The 18,746-nt window shown below is 45.8% G+C and overlaps 1 protein-coding gene across 1 annotated transcript in view; it reads right to left on the bottom strand.

Annotated features, from left to right (window-relative positions):
* Positions 1-18,501, bottom strand: part of Rhoq (ras homolog family member Q) — a 39,418-nt gene extending 20,917 nt beyond the window's left edge. The window contains exons 1-2 of the mRNA XM_020185202.2: positions 18,355-18,501; positions 17,750-17,808 (exon numbers count right to left, since the gene is read on the bottom strand). Coding sequence (XP_020040791.1) covers positions 17,750-17,808; positions 18,355-18,496 — 201 coding nt within the window. The 5' untranslated portion in view covers positions 18,497-18,501. The remainder of the gene's footprint in view (positions 1-17,749; positions 17,809-18,354) is intronic.
* Between the last annotated feature and the right edge of the window lie 245 nt (positions 18,502-18,746).

Below are 18,746 nucleotides of genomic sequence, written 5' to 3'. Positions count from 1 at the left end.
AATGATTATTGCAGCTGAAATTGACTTTGGGAAAAACACATGGAAAAGTTTTGCAGGGTTGAATAAATGCATATGTTTACATGGCTACCTATGAAACAGCTAAGCCAATATACCTAAAAAATGTGTTCAGCAAATAATAGTTAATGAGACCTGGGAAATGAAGAGTCAAGATGCACATGGGCTTTGGTGTGACTCCTGTTACACAGAGCCATGGCAGTTTTCAGTGGCAGATGGTAACATACTGACTGGACACTCCTTTACACCACCATATTCTGTGCTCCAAGAAGTTCCACCAGACCAGGAGCTGGATTTCCCACTGCAAAGAATCTGGCTAGAGAGACATGTGACAATGACCAAAACAAACCAGAAGCCAGTGAAACAACATGAAAGCAGAGAAACACCAGATGTCAAAGAAACCCAGGAAAACCTAGAACAACTCCACAAAACTTGATTAGAAGAGCATCAGATAAACTGTGCTTTCACACACGAAGTGGTTTCAAGTCCATCCTTCCTGCATATTTTCGTAAGACCCTCGGAGGCACGATGAGGGTGGTTATCCCTCTCTCAGGGCAGCACCACGCCCAGGCACTAGGTGAAATGGCAGTGCCTGGAGCTGCTGGACTTGTAGGGTGGATCACTGGCAAACCGTACAGAAGCCTGTAGGTCCCAGCTGTGCGCCCCACCCTGCGAGTCTTGTCAGAGCACATAGTCTATCATTAGCGTCTGTGTTCTAGGCTGCCTGGAAAATTAAGCGGTAGACATCTCTCTTTACAGAGCCATACTTAAGGAATCTAGAGAGATCCAGGCAGCAGGGGGAAGTCACTAAACAGTGGGCTACAGATCTAGAGTTGAGGGCCTGTTTTGAAACCTAGTGTTGCCTCTTGGGGGCCACATATACAACTCTTATGAGTCTTCAGTGTCCCAAAGCCTGCTTCCTCACTCACTGGGACAAAACGCAGGAAACGCTATTGACCTCATAAGGTCACTGTTATGATTAAGTGGGAAAAACGGGTCCAAGGAGGTCTCGAACACAAGGTACATATTGATAAAACAAAGGTGCTAGGTGCCACAGAATATGGAGGACAGAGAATCCATCCACTGTGAAAGACCAGAAAAAGCTACAGGAACAAATTACCAGATGTGTCCCTCATAGTACCAATCTTCAGAGACATCACTGGCCCTCTACTGCACCCTTCAAAAAGTCCAAACTCTTTAGCCTAGTATTCCAGGCCAACCATGGCTGGCATCAAGGTCCTTTGCCAACCTTTGCTTCAACAGCCTTCCTGATGTTACCTACTCTTGCCAAAATGGACAACAGCTGTTCCCCGTGTTCCCCACCACCACCTCTCCTGTGTACCTCCTTCTGTGCTTTTCTCTTAGCCTGGAACACCTAGTCTCACTGTGTCCCCTCCTCACTGCAAACCCACACACCCATGCCACCCTCTCACCTAGAAACTGTCCAGACCTGCCTCTGCCCGAAAGCAGGAAGTGCTCCTTTCTGCCTCCCAATGTCACTGACACTAAAGAAAGGTCTACATAAGGTGAAATGTATGTCCTGGGTGGGGGGTTGGGGGGAAGGCTATGTAAGGTGAAATTGACTTTGGGAAAAACACATGGAGAAATTTTGTTAGATTAAATAAGTGCATATGTTGATATGGCTATCTAGGAAATAGCTAAACCAATATACCTCAAAAAAGACCATAAGATTACATTTTGAAAATTAAACTAGTGGAAATCAAACCATATAGCTACTAGTCATCTTAATATAGGTTATTCTAAGAAGTCTCATGATACTTGAAAACACCCCAATTTAATCAAGGCGAATGAAACGCAACCCAAGAACTCTATAACCTAACGCAGTGTGTTTGGACCTATTGAAAAATATGTGACCTGAAAAGTCATGGTCTACACAGACCTATGCAGACCCAGGTAGCACTTGTTTAACTGAGATACACCAGTATGCTAATTGCCCAGATGCTGGTCTTGGTGGACAGATTCTGATCACTAGGAAGGCACATTCTCATGTGAAATGAAAAGGCAACCATGCAGCAGATCCAGGTCCCAGAGGAACCAAAATTTTAAGACATTCAAGTCCTTTTGCTCCAAAGCCTGAATATCAAAGAGCTTTCTTACAAATTCATTTTCTTCATTATCTTGAGGCTGGCACTGAAAAGAAGAGCCACCACTGGAACTGTGTTCTTCATATTTACATTTCTAATTACAAAATGGGGAGGACTTCATTAAATTCCAGATGACTGAATCCATACATTTATCTCTGATTTCTCCAAAGTTCTCCAACATATTTGGTAATTTTTTTAAAAAAGGCATAAAATCACAAGGATAAAACAATTAGAAAAAGTCACAAGGAAAAAACAATAAAACAGAAACAAATTCTAGAAGCAGAAGGCAAAAAAAGAAACCAGGTGAATAGACTCAGCAAACCTAGACAACCAGGTCTTAGGCCAGCAAGGAGGAGAGGTTATTTGGCAGGGTCTGAAAGTATGGGAATGGAGCAGCATGTTCTGCTGGCTATGGGGCAAAGATAGAAACACAAACAAGAAGGTGACTGAAAGTCTGTTTATGAAACAGTTTAATCTGTTTATGAAACAGTTTATGAAACAGTTTAATCTTTGATCTTCTCCTTTATTGGGGGAAACTTCCCAACCTTGGAAAAAGGCAGAGGATATTTATTCTCTGGAAAGAGCAGAACAAAGGCTACCTGGATGAAAGAACATGAAGCCCAGTTGGACAGACTGAACACACAAGGCCGTGGTGTGAAAGCTAAGGCCCTCATCCTCCTTCCTCCACCTGCCTACCAGGAGACTGGCAGCCCAAGCAAAGCCCCTCTGCAGGAGAAGGGATGACTCTTTTCTGGACAATATGGCTGCAGCCCAAAAAGAAAGACCAAAGCCTACTGGGCTTACAGATTCTGAAAAGTTTAAACAAATCATAGTACAACAGTGGTTCTCAACTGGGGGTGGGAACAGTATGAGTGGTGTTGCCCTAAGGGAACTCTTGGCAATGTCTGGAGATACTTTTGATTGTTACAACTGGAGGAGGGTGCTATTGACATCTAGGAGGTAGAGGCCAGGGATGCTGTTGTACATCCACAGTACACAAGACAGCCCCCACAACAAAAAACAGTCCAGCCCAAAACTGCAATAGTGGTGAGTTGAGAAACTTGACCAACGGGGAGCACCAGAATCAACCAGCAACACTCACACACTGTCTCTCATGTGTTTAGGTGCCACTCTTGTAAATATGAGGAAATGCCAAATTAACCTTCATGAAAGGCAGAGATCAAAATGAGAGATATGCAGGAAGACAAAAACTTTGAAATAATCACAAGTCAGACAAAGAAACAAGAAACCAAGGTCCATTCAAAGGACCAAATATATCTGCAAGAGATCATCCTTGAAGAAACAGACATTAGCCTTACTAGAAAAAGATTTTAATTAGCTGGATTTAGTCACTCCACAATGCATACAATAATCCTCCCTTACTTTCAAGGGATATATTTCAAGACTCTCAGGAGACACCCGAAATTGTGCATAGTATTGAACTACGTTATATATGCATGTCTTTCCTATGCATACACATCTATGATAAAGTTTAATTTATAAATTAGGCACAATAAGAGATTAACAATTAGCTAATAATAAAAATAGAACAATAACATACTGTAACTTTTTTAAAATTTCAAAGGATTATCATTAATATTCTCAGAGAAATTACAGAGGACATTCTGTCAAAAATCAAACCAAGGCGGAAGGGGGAAGAAATGACCCAAACATTGTATGCACATATGAATAAAAGAAGAAATTTAAAAAAAAAATAAAGGAAAGAAACCTAGAGAAAAAAAAAATCAAACCAAACCTAGAAGAAGCAACAGAAAGAAAAGGAACATCCAGAGAACAGGAAAGGTTCTTAAACATTAAAAATGGAATTACATTCTTTTAAACATTTTTTTATGGTACTAGGGTTTTGAACTCAGTGCCCTGTGCTTGCTGGGCAAGTACTCTACCACTTGAGCCATGGTTCCAGTCCTTTTTGCTTCAGTTATTTTTCAGATAGAGTCTCTTGCTTTTTGCCAGGGCTGCCTTGGACCACAATCCTTCCACTTATGCCTCCTGCATAACTGGAGTTATAGGCATAGGCAATGGGCCACCACACTTGTCCTTTGAGATAAGTTCTAACTTTTTTGCCAGGGCTAGCGTGGACTAGCCCTATCTCTTCCTATCTCTGCCTCCCAAGAAGCTGAGTTTTTTTAAGAATCACATTTAAAAAAAATTGAAAGGGGTGCATAGCAAAATTGAGGAAATCTCCCTAAAATACAGCAAAACGACAGAGATAAAGAGAGTAAAATTACAAGAAAACTAGAAGACCCTTCCAGGAATTCCAGCCTTTAAATCTGGCGTAACGGAAGTGAAATAACAGGAAGTGAAGAAATGAACCAAGAAAATTTCCCAGAACCAAAAGACATGAATTTCTAGGTTGCCAGGGCTCCCAATAGCCAGTTAGACCCCACCCTAAAGCCTGTGACTATGATTTCAGGAGGCTAAAATGGCAGATCCTGAAAGTTTCTAGAGAGGGAAAACTAGTTCCTGATGACAAAGCAAGGATCCAGTTGGTATGGACTCTCAAAGCATAAACAGAAGCCAGAAGAAAATAAATAGAACATTGCCTTTGAAATTCTGAAGAAAAAAAATTTCAGCCAATTTTCAAACTGTCATTCGATATGAAGGAAATAAAAATATTCTCAAACATATTAGGTATCAAAAATTGTCCACAATGAATCTTTTCTCAGGAAACCAATAAAATATATCCTCCATCAAAGTAAGAACTAAAGGGAGAATCCAGAAGCTCCTGAACACAGGGATTTATTTAAGTGGTAGAGGCAAAGAGAATCCTAACAAAGATGGAGGGAGATCCCAGGGGAGCAGTGTGTGTGGCAGTTTAAAGACACCAGCCTGTGTGGAGCAGTTTAGAAGGCACAGGATGGTCTCTAGGAAGAAACTGACAGAATACTGAACACAGCTGATTACATGGAATGGTAAGTTGAGGGTGAAATAGTGAGACATGCAGTGAAAACTGAGCAAGGAAAGAAAGAACACAACCATTAGCCCCAGAGAAACAGAGTCATGCAAAAAGGAAAAAATAATCACAGTACACTACATGGCTCAGCTGTAACTACAGAGTCAAAAAGTATAAACGTTAACCATTGGCCAGACTGCAACATGATGGAGTTACTACGCAGGGTGCATGGGAAGAAGAAGGTAAGTGTGAGAGAGAGCTAATACCTTGTTTTCATGGTATGAGGTCAAGAGAAGATACCTAGTACCAAAATAAACAGTGGAGAGTTGAAAGTGGGTGACTCAGGGGAATAGACATGTCTTTTATGTAGGGGAAAGGGAGATCTTTTGCTTCTTCATAATAGGAACTTACAGAACTGCTGACTCTTTAAACCATCTGTGTTATAATTTTGAGAAAAATAAAATAACTTTTTTAAATTGGGGAAAACAGAATAAAGAAGTAAATATCTAAAATTAGTATCACCACCTACAGCTAATCACTTTTAACATTTTGACTATTTTGTTCCAATTTTTCTTCAGCATATTATAAGTTCATATTCCTCAAAGTTGTAATCATGCTATCTATACTTTTGATTCATGCTTTTTCACACTTAACACATCCTTAGCCTCTTACATTTCTTGAAATATTTGTTGAAAGCACAGTTTTAAATGGCTACTATTATTCTAATATACATCACGGTGTGATTTAACAACTGCCATTTTACTATAGAGCAATGTGTTTGTAATTTATTATTATTATTGATAACACTATGAAGAATATAATTTTACGTAAAGCTTTGTGTACTCTGAATATTTTCTTGGCACAAATTCATAGAAATGGAGCACTACAGATTCAAGGGGGGGTTGTCAAATTTGTCTTCAAACTGGCTGGGTCAGATTTTACTACCAAGAAATGAACACCATCAATTTTCCTGTTTGCTGCATATCAATTTTTCCTATTGTGTCCAATTTGATGGTCTAAAAAGTTTTATTTGCATATGTTTGCACAGTGTTTTCACTGGCCACTTGCCTTTCTTATTTTGTGAGCTATAGTTTATGTCTTTTGTCAGTTTTCACAGCAGGGCCATGTGCCCTTTGGCAACTTTATTTATACCCTGATCTCTTATCAGGAAACATAAATTAGATCCATGGACCTGATGGATATTCATGAATGCCCCAATAAAACCATTTCTAAATGGAGGTGGGCCTACAGAGACCATGCCTATCTGGGAAAACCGGGCCAAGAAGCCAGGCCATTGCAACTTTTATGACACTTTTTACACTTTCCCATTTTTACAGCATGTCCCATTTTGACTGGCACTTGATCAGCTGGACACATTTTCTCTTCCCAATGGACTGCATAAACCACTCATATAGGGAATGAACCTGAACAGATGGATCTTTGTGTTCCTCAACTCACCTGTGTTTAACAGATATTCATATATTTGATGGATAAAGATATTAGGATGTGGACCAGGGTGGGAGAGGCCATGAGTGAAGGCACAGAACACTGATGAGGAAGGGAGAAGCTGTCCTAAGGTACAGGACAGCAGAACTTTACTTTATTCCTCACATGGTCCCCAGAACTGGGTGGAAAATGACCATGTTAGAAAGACTGACAAAAAGAATAAGAAGAAAATTTAAGCCAAAAAGGAATGAAATATTGATACTTTCTACAATACAGAGATGAACCTTGAAAACATTATGTTGAATGAAAGAAGCCAGACACAACTTATAAGGACAGGAAATGTGGACACTGACCACCACAGAAAAAAAACGAGGTAAAGACATAGAAAGAATGCAGTCACCTACAAATCAAAGGAACCAAATATGCTTATACTTTAATCCTAAAATTGAGCTTCCAGATCTGTGAAAAAGTAAACCTCTACAGTTTAAGCCACCCACTGTTGTATTTGCTATGGTAGTCTTAGCAAAGTTATAAAATACTGATGGACATTAAGAGAAAAGAAGAGAGGAAGGGACAGAGGGAGGGAGGAAGGAAGGAAGGGAGGGAGAAAATAGGCAGACACAAAAGAGTAAATATTACATGCTTCTGCTTCCATTTATATGAAATGCCCAGAACAGGCAAATCCATGAAACAGAAAGTAGGGTTATTATCAGGGACAGGAGGAAGGGAAAATGGGGGAGGGGTGCTGACTGTTAATGGGTATGGGGTTTCTCTTGCTAGTGATGAAAACGTTCTATGAATTATATCTCAGTTTTTTAAAAGCAGAGGAAACAGATACAATGAATGTCCTAAGTGATCACTGCTATTCATGCGCTGACTTGCCTGGATGCTGATACTTCCATCACCCATTCGGCCACAAGAAGCACACAAGTCTCCATCTCTGCAAGTCTCCCTGCCCCGTGCAGGGCAGAGCTGAGCAAGTCAAAGTCAGCCCTTCCACCACCATCGCCCCCTCATCCCCACTTGTCACAGGCTGTCACAAGCCACACTAGTGGCATCCCTGACAGAAAGCACAGTGAAGGATTCCTACAGGTCTAGACTTTCCGGAGAACAATGCACACACATGGCCAACATTTTATCCTAATGGACCTGGCAGCCTTTCCACTAATGAGCTCTGCAGTGAGTCCCACTGTGCTTAAATGAGCAATGCATTCAAACCACCACCTATAACATGATTTTAAAGCTTTTCAATAATGTCTAGACAGATCGGAATCCTCTTCCAAATGAGAAAGCCACCATGAAGGTGATGTAGAGTTGGTTTTTTCCATAATAATCTTGCCAACAGGCTCTCTGAGATCCAACACTCACCTCGTTTCTCTTGGGGGCCCCAAACCACACAGCCTCCTTCAGGGGACTCACAATCTTTATGCCAAATTGAGACAATTTACTTAGTTGAAATTCAGATCAACCTGAATAAGGGAGACCATGGGAGCCCAGGTCTCAGAATGACCTTCTCATTTTCTAGATGGAGCCTAGATGAAGACTTGAAACTCCCCAGGTTAAGCAAAGCCCCAGCCCCAAAGGAAGAAGAGACCCTACCTCCCTCCTCCCATCCTCACATTCAGCTCTATCTTAGGCCTTCAGGGCCAAGGAGGCCATCAGAAACACCTTCAGGTAATAAGAGTGAGCCCTGACCTAGCTAGCCAGGGAGGACAGCCTTTGAAAATTAAGCTGGAGTAAATGGAATTGTAACTGAACTGAATGGTCAGAATGAAATGCTCTCCCTGGGGTAGCTCTTAGACAGGGGCTAGCTTGAACTGACTCATTTACGTGCCTAACCATTATGCCCTTTGAAAGGGAATGGTTTCTCTAGACTAGAAAAGAAAAGAAAGAAAGAGAGGGGCAAGAGAATGGAGGAGAAGGAAGACAGCATAGACACTTGGGTCAGCTAAAGAAGGAGCAATTGCTGCCAAGGTGGGTGTTGCCCAACACAGCCTTCCTTTGCTTCTAGTTAGTCCTGGTGACCTGCCGGGGAGTTTGGTACAAGGATGTTCTGGAACTGATACAGTGCAAACCAAGCTGCCATCCTAGTTAGGCACAGGGCCTAACACCACCGAGTGCTAACCTCAGGCACAGTGTCTACGGTATATTCTGTCTGGCTGTTTAAACTGCAGGAAAGAAAATGGCTTGGCATTTAAGCCTCATCAAGGAATACAGTGCGAAACCTATTATGTATATAGCCCTAAACCAGACAGCACACTTATGGAGCCAAGGATGCCTCATGAAATCCAGTCTCCATTTTTTCCTGACAGTTCTTGGACTATTTCCACAGGTGGGCTGGGTAGGGAGCTCTAGCAGCAGATTTGCCTTGTCCCAGCAAATACACAGAGTCCCAACATGTGCTAAGAACGAGGAAGAGGGGAGGGGTTGGGGGGGGTACGGAATTTAGTAGGACAAAGAGTTAAAAAATAAGGGATTAAAAAACTAAATAAATCATGTTCTCTGCACTCTGGGGACAGTGTAAGGTGTTTTGGGGGGAGGGAGGGGTGCAGGTGGCTCGCTGAGAGCACATACACAAGCACACAAACACTGAATGGCTCTGACATTTTACCCTCATCAGCATCACCTGGAGGGCCAGGAATAACACAGATCTATAATGTTTGATTCAGGAGATGGGGGATGGAGCCTAAGAATTTGGACTCCTAACAAAGTTCCAGGAGATCAGTATTGGCTAGAGGACACTTTGAGGACCAGTGCAATAATTCAAACCCTTGCGGAGCAGCCAGTACAGGCAGGAATTCATCCTGGGTGTGTTCTCCTCCTGGAGAGCCCTTCTTCAATTTCGCTCATATTAGCAGCTCATCTCCTGGAAGAGCAGACCCAGGCCTCCTCAGAGCCCCCAGGACAGGCTCTGCTCCCTCCCTCACTTTTGTCCCAACCCTTCACTGTGCACTGAGTTTCTGAAGGCAGGGCCCGTGTCTGATCTACCTTGTAAACTCTGTTCCTGGGCACAGGCCCTACTCCAGATTTGGTGCCCAGGGAATGTTTGTTGATTGACTGGGGCAATTCATATATTCTTGCCAGCCACTACAGGAAGCAGCTCAGGATTTGGGAGTCCAAAGTGGGTAGGTAGCAATGGGGATGACCCAAGGAAGCAAACAATAGGAACAGCAGGTGGCAGAGGAAGATTTGGGGTATATTCAGGGAACAGTCAGGTGAAAAAGACAAACTTTTTTTTTGGTGGTGCTGGGGATTCAATCCAGGGCCTGGAACGCTAGGCAAGCGCTCTACCACTGAGCGCACCCTCAGCCCAAGGCACATTTTTGAAGACATAGCTTTCCTTTGAAGTATGAAAACTTTTGAAGTGAGCTAAGAAAAGACCTGAGTAGCCCCTATGTGACAGAAAAAATACCTGTGGCTGTTCCCAAACAACAAAACTGACATCTGATTCAAGGCTAGTGACCAGAACAGGGAATGAGGAGCCAAAAGGGGCAGGAGAGGCACTTCCCCTCGGCCTAAGGAAAGTCCACTGACAGATCAACACAGGACATGAGGATACACCAGGCAAACGGCACCAAGCTTCTTCCACACACTAATCAGCTGTGTGGTTCAGGTGCCATTCCAGGCATGTCCTCTTTTCAAGGAAGTGCCAGGGTTTATGGGCAAATTAACAAAATAGCCTCAGCTCCACAAGTGGGCAACAGTGTCCACTGAAGACATTTTAGCAGGAGCTCCTACGTATTTCACCTATAGCAATCATTCTACGAAGTCTTCTATCTAAAACACCATGAGCTTGAAGTGTACCTTTTGTATGAAATACTCAACAATGAAACATGTGCTCTGTAAGGAGGCACTTGCTATGGTCGAGTTGATTAAAGTAAATTAACACAACCCAGAACTTGGAGACCAAATGCCTGCCCTGGAATCTTGGCTTTGACTTTTACCAATTCTGTGGCCTGGAACAAGTCACTTAACCTCCCTGAACCTGCAAAATGAGGCAAACACCACTAGCTTCCATTACTCCAGATGCAACATGCTCTGCACTCTGTGAAAATGCCATTTGTGATGAGGGTGTCATTCTTAAGCCCCCTCCCCTGCAAGGCTACTCTGAGGAAGACTGCAAGTCTGGGCATCTAGAGAGGTCACTGGTTCACTTCTCCCACCAGTCACTCAAAAAGAAACAGCGACATTAGAGTTCCCCCTCCCCCATTTTCTTTTCTTTCTATTAAAATTAACAAGCAACACAGCACCAGATTAATATTGCTCTAATTACCAAGCTGTCAGTCACAGGGTGAAAAACTCCATAATTTAGTTATCATGCCTACTCCTCAAGCTGACACTTATAGCAGGGATCTGAGGCCTATAAACACACAGTGGGACACCCCCATGCCTCCCTCCCCCCACTGTTCCCACCCCTCACTCAGAATATGAGCTCTTGTACATACCCCCTGCCTCTGTGGCCTCGTTTAGTGGATGACTTTCACTTTGTGGCACACAGAGAAATAGAGCTGCTGTGCTCCACTTGGGGTAGGGAGAGGGGGCCATGGTGAGTGACTGAGGGGAGCCTGCTCATGTCCTAGACCCCACCCAGCTACCCTAAGCTCTGAAGAAATGCTTCCTCTGGGAGTTGAGAAGTTCTAATTTGGTCCAACAACCCTGTAAGGAGGGACTATTGCAACCCAATTGTACAGATAAGGTTTCAGAAGGTCAAGGCCCAGGCTAGGAAATGGCAGAGCCAGGGCTGGACCCCAGCAACCTTATGTGGGGTCCCACACTGGCAGCCAGTGCTCTCCTGCCTCCACCTCTCCCTGCAAGCCGAGATCTTCTAGATAGCTCCTCTTATCACCTTGCCCCACCTAGGATGCCCAGTGTCCCAGGAGCTACACAGTTGTGCAGTGGACCCTCCCTCTTTCTTCTCCCACAGAAGGTGGGAACGTAGAGCTGGCATCGAATCAACACCACTGGAACTGAGGCTATGTGGAATCCCCTGAACTGGTCTGCCCATCACTCTAAGTTGCTGCCAGGCCACATGGAGTAACTACATACGTAATCTCTAACACTTGTAGTCACCCTGCAAGGTAGAAATTGTCTCCCCATCTCACAAAGGGAAAAGGGGCCCGCAGGAGGTGCTAAGCTGGCCAATGGACTCAGCTACAAAGAAGTACAGTAAGGATCCAAGGTTTGTCTGCAATATCCACACCCACAGTCTTTCCACTGCCAACTTGCCTCCTGCTGAAGAGACCAGGAAGCAAGAGGTCTCAAACGATGCAAAGGCCTGGGCCTGGTGCCCATGAAGTATGCTGGACCTGCTAGTGGCCTTCTGTATACCACATGCCTCTTAGTCTTTTGGTCCCCTAGACACTTCAACCTTATAAACAAAACTTTTCCTGAAGAAGGGTGGTACCTGGCACTATTACTTAGCAACTATACCTGGTTAGCCTTTAGCATAAGGAGTTGGCAGCCGAATAAGAATGGACTCATTTTAAGACATTCATCACGAGCCTAGCACACACTAGGCAGTTGTCTGGCTGTTGGGATATGGTGGAGAAAGACACAATCCCCTGTCCTCATGAAGCTCAGAGAGAGCAACAACCAGCTCTGAGACACTGGCAGACAGTGGTCCTACAGTATCCAACTGGGGAGCCCCAAGGGCTGGGACAGCCAGCCAACCTGCCATCCAAAGACCTTCCTGTACCACACAGAGCAACTGTACCAGGCACTGAAAGAGGAATAGCAAACTGCTGAGGGCCAAAAAAAAAAAAAAAAAAAAAGCCGCTCTCTCACCCAAACAGGCCAAATTAGGGCAAAACCAATCCCCTCATTGTGAAAGGATATTCTGCATATCATGGTCATTTATATTAGTTCTTAAAAAGCTGTATGTAGTCTTTTGCTTGGTTTCTTTGTGACTGTCTGTCTTTCCTCCTCCCAAACCTGCTACTCTGGGTCTGCGGCCTCTCAGTAGGGTATACCCACTGCTGCCAACACACGCATCCTTGCTAGAAACTGATACCACCATAGAGAGCTGCTTTGTTTTGCTTTGTTCTAATACCAGCAGATCTCATCTCCCGAAACTCCAAATTCCACAACAAAACCACAAAAGACCAACTCTCCAGAAGGCCTCTGGTCCATGAAGTTTAAGACAATGTTTCCCATCTTCTCATATCATGGCAGGGGCTGGGGACACAGCTCAGTACAGTGTTTGCCTAGCATATACAGCCCTTGGTTAGGGATACTTTGTCATGTCATGACACACTCAGCAAATGACATCACATGCCCATCCATCCCCCTTGAAGCTCCTCAGAGGTAATGAAACAGTGTCTTGGCACACCTGTACCCTCACACCTGGTATACCTGTTGGAAAGCTTTGGTTTAAAGAGTCAAAATGTCGCCAGACTTCAGAAAAATCATGATAGAAGTGGAGAAGCCAGATGGATCAAAGAGCCAGGAAGCACATGGGCAGAGCTGAGGCAGGACCTCAAGCTAATCAGAGCCAGTGAGCTTTGACCCCACCCCATGGTTTCTGCCTGCTGGGTCTGAGCTAGCACGTTCCAAACTGACATCAGAGTCTCGAGGAGGGGAACACAGAGCATTCTAAATGGCAAAGGCTTGGCAGTGGACAAAGGCCATTCACCTTCTGAACACACAGAGGAAAGCAACATTCCTGTGTGATGTGGTACAGGCTGAAGATATAAATAGCTTCTAAAAAGGTTAGCAAAATGCACAGACAAGAAATCTACAGTAGGTTACTAAGGGAAACCAGGATGCTCAGTGCCAGCATCTCACCTGTTGCAGCTGACATCTGGCGAAGGAACCCTGGGACTCCGCCCAGACTCTGCTTCCTCAGTCCCTCGGGGATGGAATGTGGGGCTGCAGGGCCCTGAAGCCTGGTACCCTACTTATGTTCAAAGCAGGCCCTCTCCAGGGTAGGAAAACCTTTCTGTGACTCACATCTCTGTCTGGTTCCCATAATCCCACTCACTTCCCATTTCCTCCCCTGGGAAAAGTCTACCTTGTGAGCAAGCCCAGGCCCAAGGTTGGAGTGGCAATACCCTCACTCTTCCCATTATGCTGGGCCCTTGGGTGCTGTCCCATGAAATGCAGAAGGAGGGGCCTGCCTTGGCTGCCTCCAGTGGAGATTCCCTTTGTTAGGGGAAATGACTCCCTAGGCACCCAGTGGGCTCACAGGCAGCCACAGCTGTTGAGCTATATCAAGTGTGAAACAAATCTCACTTGTCACTGAAAAGCTACCCCAGGGGACAATGGAGTAAAGGATATTTATAGCTCTCATGTATGCATCTCTGAACTTATGTGTTTAAGTGAGCAGACAAAGCAACTGCATGTCCACAGCATATATATGACTTCCACACTCTAAGACAGTGACAAAATCTGGAACTCCAGGGATCCCAAACTCACCCCAACACACATCCTCCTGAGTGTGGGTATTTTAGGACCCAGGATCACTGGGCTTCAGTGCTTCCCTCTTCAGCACATCAAGTTCTGCCTTTCTGCCAAGGATTAAGAGATCAGCCTAGAGGCCACAGCTAGGGAGCAGCTTGTCTGGGCAGAGGGAGCGCTCAGCCCACTTCCCTTCACTGCAAACAGTGCAGAGGTGGGTGGGACAATTTCACCTCTCCAGTCTCTCCCTGAGCCTGGGGGAGGGGGTGCCACCCCAGAGCCTGTGCTGAAGTCCTGAGAAGCTGAGCACAAAAGGAGAAGCTCTATTGAGCCTAGGCAGAAAGCCAAACCTCCCCATGAGGCCCTGGTGAGGAGGAAGGGGACTCTTTCAACTTCCACTCCAAAATGCTTGGCAGTCAAAATGTCACACTGCCCTTGGACCACCAGGGGTTCAGCCAAGAAAGGGAAGGGGGGAAGGGCTTCCCTTTGGCAGCAATGCTAGTGAGTGAGCGGAGACACTGAGGGATCTCCCTAGACAGAGCACATGATGGGGACTAATATCCAACACACTCTTGTACTCATTCATATTGTCTCTCTCTCTCTCTCTCTTTCTCTGTCTCTCTCTCCTCATAGCAGCAGAAGTCAGATGGACAGAAGCCTGCTCTAGGAGGCAAAAGGTCATCTACTGCGATATTCCTTTGACTGGCTTTGAACTTGTCTGGGGTCATGGAGAAGGCCAAGAGGAAACAAGTGCAAGTGGACTAAGAGGTGCCAACCTGAGGAGGTACTGTTGCTGTTATTTAAATAGGTACAGGAAGCGCCTATGTGCATGGGCAAACATTTTGTAGAGAAAGCAAGTGCTTTCCAGTGCTATGAGCTTCCTCCTCATCCCATCTTACCTCTCTGAAAAAGAACCAACCAGAGCCTACATACGCCCCTTGCTTCTCAAGGTCTACACAGAACTCTTAGCTGTTTCTCTGACATTAATGAGTTGCAGGCTCTGAAGCTGGCTCCACAACTCTGCTGAAAAGATTCTAGGATCTGACCTGCTAGTGGCATCTATCAACTCCAGACATAATTCACTGTCCTTTTCCTCCAGTGACATGTTCCCCCCCCAAAAAAAGGAACTGCTCACAGTGGAGTACAATAACGTCTTACGGTATCTTTTAATACCTACTATGCACAAAGAACAGTGTCAGCTGCTTTTACATAGATAAAGGAATTTAAGAGAGCCTACAATTCTACAGCATAGAGCCAATCATCCACATTTTTACTATCACAAAGAGGTAAATAAATTGGCTAGAATCACACAACTAGTACAACATGATGGAGATCTGAACTCAAGCCTGTTGAGGTCTAAAGCCCATGGGCTTTCCTCTGCTGCCCATCTGGCTGAAAGTTTTCTATATATATGTATGCACGTATGTGTATGCGTCATTTACCCTTATTGTTGTTATCAAAGGAATCTGATACCAATTCAGAGAAGCATGAGGGCTTAATGACCTAGTATAACACAGAAATCTCCTATGTAACAGGAACAGGCATCTGATCCAGACACCGTAACTATGCTGACATCAGTTGTAGAAGATCCTTACCTTACATTTATTCTTTTGTATTCCTCAGATGCTTGGCATATGACAAGCATCATATGTCAAGTGACAAGCACATGACAGGTACTTGTCACTTGGTCTCATCATGGCTAAGTTTGCTTATTAGTAATAAGAGATGAATTATTACTAACTTTGATCAAAAGTCAAAAGTCTTTGCCATTGGGAGAAACATCAAGGGGGCCAAGAGAGTAGGGTGGGATAGTAACATTAACATGGAGCCTTATGTTGATCTTGCTTGGGATATACCTGACAATCCTGAACTGGAAAAAGCAATTATGGTCTGTAAGTAAGGTCAACTTGGGTTGGTTCTCTGGATTATTCTCTGATCTGTAGAGGTGGCATACACCCCCTACACAGAGAATGGCTGTACCTCATCTATGTGCACAAAACAACCCAACCACCATGAAGAGCTTCTCTGTACCTCTCATGACTTCAAATTAGAGCAGTTTCATATTTAGGTCTTCATGTCAGCAGCACCCTCAGTTGTGTGACCTTAGGCAAACAACCTAGCTTCTCTGAGCCTACTTCCTCATCTTCAGAAATGGCATACCACCATCACCTCACAAGGTTATGGAGTAAAGTAATATTTGCATGTGGTTACCCCATGCCTGATATGTAGAAGGAACTCAGTAAACAGCTGGATCTGAGTATACACAGAACAGCTGACATACACTTGTCCAGTTGAATAGGCTTCATGGTCAAAAACTGATCATCATAACAAGTACAGAAGGGAAGAGGAGGTAGTGAGAGATGTTAAAATTAGAGACAATTTTTAAAACCTCTCTTTTCAACCAATAACGTCAACTTCTTATTTCTCAATTGTACCACTTAAAAGTTGGTCTTATTTGACTGGATGAGTTCTGCCTCTTGCCTTCCACATCTTCTGGGGAAGGGAGAAGGAACAACAAGGCAGGCAACCAAAATGGGACCTGGAAAGCTGAGAACTGGCCAATACAGACTTGGGCCAGTTTGGTGAAAGAGAATGGGTAGTCTCTGACACTTTCAACTGCCAGCAGTTCTCCATCCTCAGATGTTCCTCTAACTTGACAGTTTAAAAACCAAGGCTATGTCAAGGCATTCCCTGCAATAAAACACTTTTAGAATCCAACACAGAATCTAACCAAGTACCACAAGTGTGAAAGCCAAATCTAGACAAGCACCAAAAAAGTAGCACTCCCTTTACTGAGCACCAAGTATGTGCTATGCTCAGTGCTAAGCATTTGGCACAGTGCCTGCACAAGGGCGGTGGTCTTTACCCCTTCTTATGAATAAGGAAGCTCAATTACTGGACTTCCCCCAAAGTCACTGTCTAAGGCCCTTCAGCTGCTCGCATGTCCTCGAGGACTTAAGTTTCTATGACAAACAAAAACTTCTTCCTGAGACTTCAGGTCAAATCATAGAACTAGATTCTGCAAAACTTCACATACAATCTTCTTCACCCCACAGGAAAGGTGGGTCTGCAAAGGGCGTGGAGCTAGGACAAGGAGACAGGAAAAAAAGGCCTTAATCTTTTAGGAACACAGTCTGGCCACTTCTGATTTGTAAACACTGGCCAGAGGCTGCAGTGCAAAGTGTTCATTTTCTTTCTGCACAATAATGTCTCCAAAGAAAACCCAGACAAAGTCACCTGGCCCTCCTAAGGGGAAAAAAGCTCTTCCTCCAAGATTGATGCTGAACTCCTAACCCTTTCCCACTCCACCCCCAGGGAGTGGCTGGATGGTTGTTATTTCTTTTCTTTTTCCCTATGGTCCTCTGGTAACACCACAAATTACGTTTTCAGGGACTGGAGTCCCAGAGTGCTATGATGTTGTAATAAACATAACCAGGACCAAATGCCTTCCCATCATGTTAGATGATGCCATTTCCCACCAATCAGACTCCTCCGGCGTGCAGCCCACTCACCAATGAGGGATCAGACAGAGGCTGTGAGGGGGAGACCTGGTCATCTGAGACTAAAAATAAGGGCGCTTCACCATTGGCCACTGCCAGTTTGCAACAGGAGTTGGGACCCACACTCCAGGTGACACACAGAAGGACCCACACAGGCACAAACTTTCACATCTCAGGGGTTCACATTGGTGGGCTGGTCTACATTTGTTTTTTGTTTGTTTTCCTAATTTGCAGACTTGAGAAAAGACGTGAGCCAGAGGGTGCCTCTGAAAGAGGGTGCCTCCCATCTAGACAACTCAGTTTCCAAAGGCCCTGCACAGCCACACAGAATTGGGGAAAGGGAGAGGGTGCGGGCCAGAGGCCAAGACACTCACCTGTCCAGCCGTATCATACAGTCCCAGGAGGTACTGCTTGCCCCCCACGGTGACGCTGACTGCAAGGACAGAAGTAGGGATGGGAAGACAGCTCACAGTGACCCGGGTTCTGGGGCAATTTCGCTCCCACCCTGGTACCCTCCTCTCCCAACCCAGCTGGAGGCGGGTGGGCGCGCTCCCTGGAAGATGTCACCCCCTTTTCCTTTGTGCCCAGCTCACTGTGAAGTGGCATGAGAGAAGGGTGTGATATGGCCCCCAGCTGTCCGCCCCCTTCTCCCAAGTCCCACAGCCACGTCTCGCCTGGTACTCCCAATTGTTTCCCCCAGGGGTTTGGGGCAGTAGGGGAGGAGACTGTAGGAAGGTCAAGGAGGGCGCCTAGGGGATTGGGACGTGCAGGGAGCCGGGGGGTTGCGTAGGAAGAGGGGTGAGAGCTGCCGTGCGGGGTGGCCAGGGGTACAGTTTCGGGGGTGGGGCTGCCAGGGGAGGGCGCGGCGGGGGAGGGTGGGGAGCGCGCTGAGGGGAGGCAGCCGGGGGACCTCCACCAAAGTTGCTCCAAAGTTCCCGGCCCGGGGAGCGGCCCCTTAGTCAGCAGTTCCGAGGCTTACCGGCGTAGTGGTCGAAGACGGTGGGCACGTACTCCTCAGGGAAGGCGTCGTTGGCATAGCTCATGAGCAGGCACGTCTTGCCCACCGCCCCATCGCCCACCACCACGCACTTGAGCATCAGCGCGCCGGGCCCGTGAGCCATGCTGCGGCCGGCCGGCCTCCGGGCATGGTCCCCCCGGAGCCCTCGCCCCGGCCCCGGGCTCAGCCCCAGGCGGGGGTCTGCCGCCGTCGCCGCCGCTCGGCGCAGCAGGGCCGCCCCCCCGGCCCCATGCAGTGGTTGTCCTCGCCGGAGGGGAGGGGGCGGCGGGCCCGGGGTGCTGCTGCCGCCTGGGTCACTGCCCGGATCCCCGCCCCAGCCCCAGTCGCCGCGCCCGCCCGCTGCCCCCGCCGCT

This window comes from Castor canadensis, chromosome 12 (assembly GCF_047511655.1).
Source record: "Castor canadensis chromosome 12, mCasCan1.hap1v2, whole genome shotgun sequence".
Classification (NCBI taxonomy): domain Eukaryota; kingdom Metazoa; phylum Chordata; class Mammalia; order Rodentia; family Castoridae; genus Castor; species Castor canadensis.
This window is presented reverse-complemented; position numbering and strand designations above follow the sequence as displayed.